Here is a 13,104-nt window from a genome sequence, read left to right as displayed (position 1 = left end):
AGGGCGCCAAGGTGGCTAGACTACCTTGCCTGGTACACAGGAGGTTGTGGTTTCGATCCTGACCATGTCGCCTGCTGTGTATTTGGAGTGTGCATGTCTCTCTCTATCCCCGTGGTCACATGGATTTTTCTCCAGGTCCTCCGGGTTTTTCCCTTCCACATTTAGAATCAACATCACCGTGCGCTTAGAGTATTTTGCCTTGCTGTACATATCCACGCGATAATAAGCCACTTCGTTGAGCTATAATTTGTGACGGCCAGGTCGCTTCTGAAAAAGAGCTACATAGCTCAGTGGGCCTTACGCCTGGTGAAATAAAAAATAGTTTAGCTTTAAATGATCAAAAGGCATCCGTTCGCCGGGGTTGTGGGGGGGGGGGGTGTGGGGGGGGCTTTCCGGTGAACTTTAAAATATTCACGCAAGTGAAGTTTTTTGAAGCTGCCATCCCCGGTTTGATTCCCGGGGCCTTGTCGGGCATCAGTGCAGCACGGGTTAGTTAGTGGGCGCAATTGTGGACGCAGGTAACGCAAGAGTGCGGTAAAGGCGAGACCCGAATCGGAGACGACATTGGTTCATTGTGCAAGATGGCTAACGGCATTGCGAGCGAGAACGTGGGGTGGTCTTCATTCAGCAGTGGATAGAAGATTTCTGAACCAGGCTGTCCCTGGCTCCCCTACCACTCTTCACCGGTATTGATCAAAAGGGCACATTCAAACTATTTCTAAAATTGAAAGGATGGGGCACGGAGGCCTTCATCCAGTAGTAAATTAAGAAAGGGACAAAATATGTTTGGGCTGTTTATTCTAATAAGTTTTGGTAAATCAATAGAACGGTAGTATTTTCTTAAAAATTGAAAAGTCACGCCGCTCAAAAATGGGACCAAAGTTTACACATCTTGAAACTTTGTGTCCGGGATGCAGTTAATAATTTGAGTCAAAATAAAGAGCAGGTGAACATTCCATTCAATTCGAAACGTACATCGCTTTTGTCGCTGCTGGATGAGGGTCTCCCCACGCCGTATGGATTGCATGAGTTACATGGGCACCCATCATCACCACGCTCTGTTCAGCGACAGGTGGTAATGATCGGGATGTTAAGTTTACATCACAAGACACCTGTGGCACTCTGACAGAGAAACAAATTCCAGTTTGGAAAAACATTACAACCACTCTAGATCTCCGATGTGACTCCTTGCTGTGTGCCGCGTGCGGTTCGGCACCATGCCCCAACGGAGAGCTTCTCCCAGGGAAGCATTCCCAAAAGCTGCAGACCACAACCGCTAAAAAGCTAAGCGGTAGTAGTCGGCCAATGTCCATATCAATACGTTGCAAGTTCTTTCGCATTCTTTCTCCCGCCGATTTAGTTTTTAATCGGTCGTCCTTCCCCCCCGGCGCCTGCAATTAACACGGCTGGCTACGTACGGTGCGGAAAAAGTTAAATGTATACACGTATGTACAAAACCCAGCAAGCAACTGACATTCACCTAGGACAGACAAGGCCTTTTTCTCACACCCTCTGGACCCTTTTGGACACCCGACGGGAGATTAAAAAACCCAAAAACTGGGTGAGGCCAAGACCTGGTTTTGGGGGCCTTCAGCAGGACACCCCCTACTACGTACGCACGTAACCTCACCGCAAATTATTTGTCTAAAAAAAAAAGGGAATTTTTTTGCTGCTGTTTGTTTCATCAAACGGAGTCGCTCGCGCGCGCATGCGTCCGCCGAAAAGGCACGCGCATTCCAAAGTGAACTCCTGTGGGCGCGCAACGTGAGGTTCTGAGTCACGAGTTCCCCTTGACCTTGCCAGAGTCTTCGGTCCGGCAGCCGTCCATCCATCAAACCCGCAGGTGTCACTCCAAGAGGAATTTTCCCCTAACAGGCTTTATAAATAGAGTTGTTAATTTACTTTTTTTGTTGTGTAACCAAAAAAAGAAACAACCCATGCGCATTATCGCTTTACCAACCTTCACCAACCTCCGCTTGCCAGCGTGGTCAGGCACGGTCAAACAAGCCCCATAACTGCCATGGCATGGCGAGGCCTTCTCTGTAATAATCTGTAATGGGCGGTCATAATCTGTACATGAATGGGATTGCCATGTGAGCAATCGGATGCGGTTTGAAAGTTTTCATGTGGAAATTGGTTAGTCCGATGCAAAGATAGACTGCATAACTTTTATAATCGATTCCATGAACTATATCGAGAAATCTATAATTTGTGAACAACCCTACTTAAAAATCACTTGTCTTTAAGGTGCCTTTCATTTGATTACGGTGAGGGGGGAAGTGGTCGCGGAGTGGTCAGAGCACCGTGCGATGAACCTGGCTAACAGAGTTCAATTCCCAGCCATGGCTAACATCAGTGGTTGAGTGCACATCTGAACAGGTGCCAAATCTACCCTTTACCAACTGGTACTGACCAGCGTGGTGAAGTATGGTCAAACAACCACCATAATCAATATGGCGTGGGGAGACCTTTATCCAGCAGTTCATTAACAAATGGCCCTAAATTATTACATTGTGTTATAATTCCATTCACAATTGTTCTACAAATTGATCGAGTGAATGTACATGTACACACCCTATTCTGCCCAAAACCAAGGATAAAGGTTTCTAAATTGATTTAGGAGGCAAGTGAATCAGAAATAAAAAAAACCCAGACATGATGAAATCCATCCAGCGACAACTCTAATCAGGAAGCTGCTGTGAGGACACACCCAAGGCATGGAGCCAGTGGGCTGTAAAGTATAAACAAAATCCCGTTTTGGAAAATGGAGACTCGCACAACTTAATAATCATCATCGTGGATAAAGACCCCCCCCTCCCCCCAAGCCGTTGCCATGTCTCAGTCCTGCAGTGTAACAATCCACCGAGGACCCTCACAGGCAAGCCAATTTCATCACTCCATCTCCGCGACTGACGTCCTCCCGGCACATTCCATCCCACGGCTGCAACTCCGTCGTTGTTCTCCACCACCAAGAAAATCTTTTCGTGAAAATGGGGCAATTTAATAGCTCCTCGTCGATGTGTTTTTTCAAGTTGTGCCGTGCGTTGGTAGGCATGATTGTCCACGGTCTGACAGCTCCTGAAGCTGCTGCTGATGCTGCTGCTGCTGCTGATGAAGCTCCCAGCACGCGGTAGCAATTTGGGTTCAAGCACATCACGTTACATCTCCGACATCTGTCGTGGAGGCGATTGCACCGATGGACCCTGCCCAGAGCTGGATCTTCCAGCAAATCGACAAACGACGGCAACAACAGCAGCAGTTCTCGCCGTCTGGACAGGGAAACTGCCGGTAACATTTGGTTCCAGTTTCGCAAAAAGACTGACCATCAAAACTCAGCAAACACGCCCCAGTGAAACATCCACGTCACTGCGAAGTCGATCATTACCTTCCATGTCCCCCGTCCCTCCCTACTCACAGCGGCATCTGTCACGTCAGCAGCGCTGAGTCAACAGATAAAAAACGCAGAAATCCTGTTTGTGACAGCGATGATGCAGCATGTCTGTTTAATTCAGAATTGCCACCACATCTACTTCTGACTAAGGTTGTTTTTTTTTGTTTCTCAGCGGCTATCGGTAATCGCACGCATATCAATAATTATCGGTATGCCGGGTATTTCGAATTGTCCGACAATAAAAAAAAATAAAAGTCCAACTCCCGTGTGCGTCTCTGTGTCCGTCTGAGTGCGTACCGTGAGCTGAATGATGAACGCCGCCGCCGATGCCTTACGATGACTGTCGCTGACCAATCGGTTCACTGGAACGTGCCTTGGGGTTTGGTTCAACCGCTACTGTAACTTAACGGAAATCCACGATGGATTCGATTGCTTTTTAAATAGATAATCTATTCAGAAATTATGGAAATTCAATCTATTAACCCCCCCCCCACCTCTATTTCTGACACGGCCATACTGCAATTTTCGACCATCGTAACGCGCAATTCTTTCCCGTAATGCCCAGGGCCAAAATCAAATGACGGCCGTGACCTCTCAGCAATGTCGACGCGAGGCTCACAACGCCGCCGCGTCACCGCCAAGTGGAGAAGCCCAACGGTGCCCATTTGCATTTCCCAGCGGATCGAGGGCCTGGATGCCAGACAGCCGCCCCTCGTGCACTCGAGTGCATTCCCCCCCCCCCCCCTCCACGTGACTTTACCGTAACACAGCCCCCCGCGAGCACTTGCGGCAAACACCGCAACTGCTCGCGAGCCCGAAAGCCACCGTGCTGAAACTCGTGATCGGCGAGAGGCGGGCAAGACGAGTCGAGGCAGCTCGTAGTGAACCACTGGAGCTCAGTGGCCAGTGTCAAATAAGCGCCTCGAGGGGAAAACGTCCTGCAGCTCGTCATTTCACGCGGAGGAAGAAATTAACTTTCGCGCAGGAGCATTATGCTCTCTTGTGAGAGAGATCCTTGTCGTGTTTAAATACAAGACATCGGCACGGTTGGCTACGTATGGTGCGAAAGAAGTTCAAAGTGCATACACACAATCGCACAACACCCGGCTGATGCCTTTGATCAGCCAACTTCTCATCGCTTGCTATTACAAATTGACAGCACAAATGGACCTACAGCAACAGCTTCGTCTACAGCCAAGTTCATTATCAGTTATGACCAATCCGCTGCTGGATGACGGTTTCACAGGTTAAAAGCTGTCATAATTATCTCTCTCTCGAGTGAAGGTTGTTGAAACCCACTGTACGAGATGAATAGAGGGGCAGTGGTGGGGGGGGGGGGGATTTGGTGTGAGTGGACTCGATGGGCCTGGCCTCCCGCCCTCCCTCCGCACCTGAAAATGATACCCCCAGTGCGGGCACCCATCCCTGCTAAGGCCGACCGACCCCATGCAATCGCATCCAAGACCACTCACTCACTCACCGGCACCACCCCGCCACACACACACGCACGCACACGCGCGCGGGTGCACAACGGCGCGCTTTATTGTACCACTCTGTGATCATCACGAACACTCACGTTGCATTTACATCGAACGGTCATTATCAATATCATATGGGACTGTTAGCAGTGACGCGTCAAGCACACAACTATGAACCAAGCTCACTGTATTTACCAACAACACTATCTTTTGTCAATCCACTGCTGGCTGAGGGCCTCCCCACACCGTGCCTGCAGTGGTGCATCATACGAACATACCGCACTGCAGTGGTCAGCGTGGGCTTAAGGTGGTGTGCATAGACATTGTAGTATAGTACAGTACAACCCAATTTGACTGCACTGTCCCTCTGCTGATAAACGTAGTCTCCCGCAACTTGTCTCTCAACTGGGTTATGCAAGGTGGTCTCCCAAGCCAAGCACTGTCCAGGCTCAATTTGACAAGAATGGGGGGTTATTCCGGGGTGAATTGGTCATGGGAATTACTCGCCTTGAAACAGCACAAAAAAAATAAGCGTCGAGTATTTCAGGAAAGCACCAGAATTCGGAGAAGTTGCTGATGACGACAACGGCAAGAATTTTAGATTTTTTTTGTTATACGCAAGTATGTTACCACTCGCCAACGCATTCCATTGAGATCGCACTGCGATAGAGATGACAAATTGTAAAGATGAACTTCGGCCTAGCTGCATGCAAGTGCTGGCTGGACACGAAGTGTCCAGCCGGTGTGCAGCGGCAGACAGAGAGGTCGTCCCCTTCTCCTCTTCTAGAGCCCAACACCATCCAACAACCCGAGGGGAGCCACGGTGGCGATCTGTTAACTCCCTCCCCTGGTATACAGGAAGTCCTGGGTTCTATCCTGACCCTGACACCTGCTGTATATTTGGAGTTTGCGTGTCTCTCTCTCTCATCATCATCATGGTGGCGAGGAGATGTTAACTCCCTCCCCTGGTATACAGGAGGTCGTGGGTTCTATCCTGACCCTGACACCTGCTGTATATTTGGAGTTTGCCTGTCTCTCTCTCATCATCATCACGGTGGCGAGGAGATGTTAACTCCCTCGTCTGGTATACAGGAGGTCGTGGGTTCTATCTTGACCCTGACACCTGCTGCATATTTGGAGTTGGCGTGTCTCTCTCGCTCTCATCATCATCACGGTGGCGAGACGATGTTAACTCCCTCCCCTGGTATACAGGAGGTCGTGGGTTCTATCCTGACCCCGACACCTGCTGTATATTTGGAGTTTGCGTGTCTCTCTCTCTCATCATCACGGTGGCGGAGATGTTAACTCCCTCATCTGGTATACAAGAGGTCGTGGGTTCTATCCTGACCCTGACACCTGCTGTATATTTGGAGTTGGCGTGTCTCTCTCGCTCTCTCATCATCATCACGGTGGCGAGGAGATGTTAACTCCCTCATCTGGTATACAGGAGATCGTGGGTTCTATCCTGACCCTGACACCTGCTGTATATTTGGAGTTGGCGTGTCTCTCTCTCATCATCATCACGGTGGCTAGGAGATGTTAACTCCCTCCCCTGGTATACAGGAGGTCGTGGGTTCTATCCTGACCCTGACACCTGCTGTATATTTGGAGTTTGCGTGTCTCTCTCTCTCATCATCATCACGGTGGCAAGGAGATGTTAACTCCCTCCCCTGGTATACAGGAGGTCGTGGGTTCTATGCTGACCCTGACACCTGCTGTATATTTGGAGTTTGCGTGTCTCTCTTTCTCATCATCATCACGGTGGCGAGGAGATGTTAACTCCCTCCCCTGGTATACAGGAGGTCGTGGGTTCTATCCTGACCCTGACACCTGCTGTATATTTGGAGTTTGCGTGTCTCTCTCATCATCATCATCATGGTGGCGAGATGTTAACTCCCTCGTCTGGTATACAGGAGGTCGTGGGTTCTATCCTGACCCTGACACCTGCTGTATATTTGGAGTTGGCGTGTCTCTCTCTCTCATCATCATCACGGTGGCGAGACGATGTTAACTCCCTCGTCTGGTATACAGGAGGTCGTGGGTTCTATCCTGACCCTGACACCTGCTGTATATTTGGAGCTTGCGTATCTCTCTCGCTCTCATCATCATCACGGTGGCGAGGAGATGTTAACTCCCTCGTCTGGTATACAGGAGGTCGTGGGTTCTATCCTGACCCTGACACCTGCTGCTGTATATTTGGAGCTTGCACATTCTCGCGTGGCTTTTTCTCCGGGGGTCTCGGGTTTTTCTCCCCCATGTTTAGAAACATGCGTTGAGAGTAATTTCGCTGCCATAAATTTCCACACGATGAAAAGCCACTTCGTTGAGCCATAATTTGTGACGGGCAGGTCGCTTCTGACAAAAATTGCTCCATAGCTCAGTGGAGCCTTACCTGGTAAAATATAAAAAAAAAATTGTTTAGCTTTAGTTGAAAAGCTGCCTCAATCCCTGTTCAATTCCAGATGTAAGACTTCCCGCATCTTCTCTACATATGGCAGAAAGTGTCTCTGTTCTCCAAATACCTTCCTCGTTCTGGATTTCCCCTTTGCGTTTAGGCATGACACCCATCCTCTTCCCCGCAACCTCATCTAAGCAGCCGAGACATTTAAATTCTTTTGTTTTACATATCCTGCACAGCGAGCGGATGTTCAATACAAACGTCTTATAACGCATAGTGTGGCCAGCTACACAGACGACTGACGTGAATGGGGCATATACGAACACGTTTATTTGAATCAGAATCTCTATATGGACTAGAGAAATCCGATGATCTATGAATCTTTTTACACTGTTGTCCAGCATGTTGGAAGCAAGGTAATTAACATCCAGCGGTGGAACTGATTATGGCTGATGATGATGATGACAGTAACGTAGTGGCTGGATGCCGGTGGTTAGCACGCTACGGACAACGGATAAATAACGATTCTCTGCCACGGTTAACATCAGTAGCGAGCCATTACCCTAACCTGTCCTGGGCTCCCCTTTTCTTCACAACGCACCGACCCAACGTGGTGAAGTATGGTCAAACACCCCCCCCTCCCAACCCCGAACCGACCAACACGGCGTGGTGTGGCCACACATTCAGCAGTGGACAGATAAAAGTGGTTGTACGTTGTATAATATTACTATGAGCTTAGAATGTCTGTGTGTAACGCGCGTGACGTCACTCCACATGCCACACCCACCCCCCCGTCATTAATATTCATGAACAGGTGGATTTTTTTTCACTCGAGCGGAAAACAAAAATTTATCCCAAATTCGCTTTAAGTTTGACGTTTCTTCATTGAAAGATAACCGAATAAGTAATTATATGCAGCAAGCAAGTGTATTTGGTGTCTTTATTTATATCTTCAGCACTTGAGACAAATGGTAAGCATAATTTATGCTTCTACATTATGGTAAAATAGACATTTCTCGGTGATTTTCCAGATATTGTATCAAATTCCAATTTATTTCAACCCCGGCGACCGAAAGCAAAAGAGAATAAAGTATCAGAGCAGTGAATTTGAACAAAATGATGGTCAGTTATATCCAGTGACATTAAGACATTACACACTTTTGTGCAAGATTACATACTTTTGTGCAAGAATCACTGCCATTAATACATTGCTGCTACAGTGAACTGCAGTGAAGTGTTTGACGGCTTCGTTTCGTGCCAGATTAACTGCCGTTAAATTTACACAAGATACAATTATACTCTTGCTAAAATTTGTTTCGTAAATAACACAGCTTCCGTCCTCGGACGGGTAAACAAGGTACTGTAGTAGTTGTATATAATAGTACAAGGCTTTGAGGAAGAGAAGTTCAGTCCTATAATACGGTGGTTTAACATGGCATGTAATCCAGTACAGTGTACAACTATAAACATGCAAAAGTGTCTATGTTGTTAAGTACGAATATTATAAACGCACGCACACACACACGGGGTATACACATGCAGCTTCCTTGTGTTAATCCACTGCTGCACGTTCTCACCCAAGCAGTGCGGGCAATGGGGGTCATTTTGACCATACTTCGCCACGCTGGAGCGGTGTGGCTTAATACAGAACGCACACAACAGACAGCGTACAGACACGTCGGCCGATGTCGTTAGCGAGCGCCTATTAAAGGCACACCAAGAGGGTTATAGCTGGAGCTCGGTGTTCGTGCGTACGATGCACCGGGACGGCGAGTCCAAGTTCAAACTCCGCTCGGCACCGATGTCATCAGCCGTCGTTACCGGGTGAAATAACTCAAAAGGCAGCCGCCGTGGCGTGCGTGTGTACCAAACCACCGCTCCATCGCTGACCGTGTCCACACGCTAGCGACGCAGCCACCCCCCCCGCCCCCCAATTCACCGTGGAATCTGACAGTGCCAACAGCGGCCTAACGCCACACGAGGATGACACTCAGACCACGGGCTCGCCTAGCCAGTGCTACCGGCCAAGTGCGCTCGGCGCCGGTAGGACGGGTGTGGGTGGGTGGGTGGGCGTGGTGGTGGATGCTCTGCAGAGGCCGGCGCGGTGCCTCTCAACTCACAGTCGAGGTGCTTCTTCTTGGGGCCCATGACTTCGTGCGTGGTCGCCTTGCACACCGCCTTGGCCACGGCCGAGCCCGTGACGCTGTGCTGCGCCGCCGCTATGCGGTCCGTGATACTTTGGCCTGACATCGTTGCACCGTCCCCGTTCCTTGCTATGACTACGACTACTACTACGGGGGGGGGGGGTCGGCGGCGGCGGGGGGGGGTGGAGGGGGTGGGGGGGGATCCGCACACACACACAGGGGGGGTTCGCTGCCGCTGCCGCTCACGGACGCATACGGGGAGCTGAGCGCGAACTCCGCGCCTCTGCTCGGGGGACTGAAATGGCCGCCGCTGCCGCCTCCACCGCCTCCACCTCCTCCCAGCTGCCCGCGCACGTGACCCGTGACGTCACTCCAATACCAACCCCCCCCACACCAACCCCCCCCCACACCAACCCCCCCACACACCAACCCCCCCACACACCAACCCCCCCACACACCAACCCCCCCACACACCAACCCCCACACACCAACCCCCCCCACACCAACCCCCCCACACCAACCCCCCCACACACCAACTCCCCCACACCAACCCCCCCCCACACCAACCCCCCACACCAACCCCCCCACACCAACCCCCCCCACACCAACCCCCCCACACCAACCCCCCCACACACCAACCCCCCCACACACCAACCCCCCCCACACACCAACCCCCCCCACACACCAACCTCCCCCCACACCAACCCCCCCCACACCAACCCCCCCACACCAACCCCCCCACACACCAACCCCCCCCACACACCAACCCCCCCCACACACCAACCCCCCCCCCACCTACCCCCCCCCACACCCCCGCGTCGTCATCGTCGTCAAAGTTCCCCCGTATCATATTCTTGCTTCTTTCGGTAAAGTCACCACGTAGAAGGGGGAAACAATAAAATAATAAAAAAAACATTAAACAATAAAATCCTCACGACGTTTCGACTGCAACACAAGAAGCAATCATCATCAGGTGTGAAACCCACGGCAAGAATTGTTTTTAAAAAGTGGCGGTTATTTGTTAACGTCAGCACCACGGAGAGCGATTTGACAGTTTGTTCAGATGGACGAGTCCATCTATGTTCGGAAAAGAGTAGGGGGGGAGAGGAAAAATTAATGGATGTGGTCTGAAAGCCACCGTAAGCGTGAGCAATCAATTAAGACCCCGAAATGGTTTATCAAATCCTTCCAATGATTGCTAAGCCAGAATCCATCTTCTCGGTTGAAATTGTCTCTGTGTTTGTACACGTGGATAGCCTCGTGAACGAATCTCTCATGGTAGCCAGATGGCTTGCAGAGAACCTCTGTCTTGGAGAAGTCAATGTCATGTGAGCCTACTGAATTATAACAGTGATCTGCCACGGCCGAGGTGTTGGTCCTACCGTGTTTTATGTCTGCTTTGTGTTCACGAATGCGGTCCGAGACATGTTTGGTTTCTCCGATGTAACTACAACAACAAAATTATTGCTGTGGTTTTCCCACCTGATGATGATTGCTTGTGTTGCAATCGAAACGTCTTGATTTGTTTTATTTCAATTAATTTTAATCTACCTACGTGACTTTACCGAAAGAACCAAAGAGTATTGATTCGGTGGGTTGGGGGTGACGAGCACCCACGTCCCGGCCGTCTTTGTCTCCCCAGTGGTGATGTGTTAATCGCGGGGATGAGTGTCATATGCGTTTCCATAGAAACGAGTTTTTTTCCTCTTGTAGATTTGGTGAGGGGGAGCGCGTCGCTCGGTGAGTTCGCACCGTGCCGAGGTGGAGAAGCGGCGGCGATAATGATAAATAAAACCTCTGCGATTCGTTTCGCCTTCAAGAGGCACATTGGGAACAGCACAAAGAGCTGCGTAGCGTTGAGGGGGTCCTTGTCCGTAGAGTGGCCATCTTACGTAGGGAAGTTGTCTCGGGTGTTCACTTACGTGGAGTGGGATAGCCATCTTACGTAGGGAAGTTGTCTCGGTGTTCACGTCCGTGGAGTGACATGGCCATCTTGCGTAGGGACGTCTTGACGTTCACGTCCGTGGATTGACGGCCATCTTATGCAGGGAAGTTGTCTCGGCATTTTCAATCGGGGAGCTCTGACAACCCCCACCCAATATGGCGTCGCGATTGTCTCGACCCCACCCCCCAAGAGATATTCAAACTCGGCGAGACTGTCCACTGGAATGTGGAATTTCCACCGCTGCCAAAAAAAATGCAATTGAACGGAGGGAGGGTGTGCACTGACTGTGCTGTGTCAGCCACTATTTTAGTCGATGACATTTCAAAACAGTCACAGTGTTTAAGTGTAAAGGTCTACTTAACAAACAAAAACTCTTAAATCGCATTCCTCCATGCCCACGTACAGCCCTTTTAGTCGAATCCACTGCTGGATGAGGACCTCGCCACGCCGTGCGGGTCTTGGTGGTTGTTTGACCATACCTCACCACGCTGGTCAACGCAGATTACTAAAGATTGGGAGCAACAAGTGAAGTAGAACGACTGATTCATTCTTTGTTTTTTTTTAGGTAAAGTCACGTAGAAATAAGAAATAATAAAATTACATAATAGCGTACGACGTTTCGATTGCAACACAAGCAATCATCATCAGGTACAGAAGAGCTAAATTTACGAAAGAGAGGAGACACAAAACCGCAGAGATATATACAGACACAGATACAACAGGGGATACAGAGGGAGATGGACGGGGGGAGCACACTAAATCAAACAAGGTTTAGCAAAATTTGGAAACCATATAACGCAACACAGACGGTCGGTCAAAACACAATTGACGCATGGTCTGTGTTTTGACCGACCGTCTGTGTTGCGTTATATGGTTTCCAAATTTTGCTAAACCTTGTTTGATTTAGTGTGCTCCCACGTTTCTCTCTGTATCCCCTGTTGTATCTGTGTCTGTATATATATCTTCGGTTTTGTGTCTATATAGACAACATATAGACACGTTCTACTTAATTAAATAGAGTTTTTAATCAATGTTTTCTCCTACAACATCAGAGTGCAGCGCCACATTAAATACGCACAATGAGTTTATTTTTGTGACGTCATATTTGAGGGTGGGGGGGGCAAAATACGTCCAAAATCGCGGGACGTCATTTATGGACGGCCCTTTACCCATAAGAGATTTTGGGGTTAGATTATGTGATCTAACCCAACAATTACTCAAGCTCCGTTGTCCTATTCTGGGATGTTTGGCCAACTCCATCAATAAGTCCGTAATACAGGTTTTTTGGGTCAGACCCAAAAAAAACCTGCATTATGGTTGCCAAAGCCGACGTGTTAAACAATACTTACGTTTGAATGTGTTCGGTAACTCAGTAATGCACAAGAAAACCTTTCAAGATTCTCGTCAATAAGCTATCCATTGAATGTGACGTTTCGGTCAATGACCTTTCTTCTCGGCACAAATGTGTGCCCATAACTTTTAGTGCGAGGCCAGAGTACCCGTCAACCCATATGGTTTACCTGTTTTCTTGAACAGGCAAATTGAGGCATACAGCCGTTTCAATATGGGCAAATGTTTTTATTTTTTTCTCTCTATTTGCTTGTGTTTCTCCCTTGTGACGGGGCTTTATAAGATGAACGTTGAGATTTATAAAAGCACGGGGTGAGCAATAAGGTCTGAATTGGTTCTGTACTAATGTAGGCACTGATAAGGGGTTGACAGGTGTCAATATACAAGCTAGTGCGCAC

At 49.2% G+C, this 13,104-nt stretch overlaps 1 protein-coding gene across 7 annotated transcripts in view; it reads right to left on the bottom strand.

Moving 5' to 3' along the window:
* Positions 1-9,761, bottom strand: part of LOC116955548 (phosphatidylinositol-binding clathrin assembly protein) — a 77,851-nt gene extending 68,090 nt beyond the window's left edge. For 6 of the 7 annotated variants that reach the window (XM_032976687.2, XM_076053300.1, XM_076053298.1 and 3 more), the window contains exon 1: positions 9,388-9,760. In XM_032976687.2, the coding sequence (XP_032832578.2) occupies positions 9,388-9,517 (130 nt within the window). In that variant the 5' untranslated portion in view covers positions 9,518-9,760. Of the gene's footprint in view, positions 1-9,387 lie in introns of all 7 variants that reach the window. The other variant, XM_076053297.1, reaches the window with a different exon arrangement.
* Between the last annotated feature and the right edge of the window lie 3,343 nt (positions 9,762-13,104).

The sequence above is a fragment of the Petromyzon marinus genome, chromosome 60, assembly GCF_048934315.1.
Source record: "Petromyzon marinus isolate PM22_M1 ecotype Great Lakes invasive population chromosome 60, UKy_Petmar_22M1.pri1.0, whole genome shotgun sequence".
Taxonomy (NCBI): Eukaryota; Metazoa; Chordata; class Hyperoartia; order Petromyzontiformes; family Petromyzontidae; genus Petromyzon; species Petromyzon marinus.
Note: the sequence above shows the minus strand (reverse complement) of the source record. Positions and strands in the feature narration are given on the sequence as shown.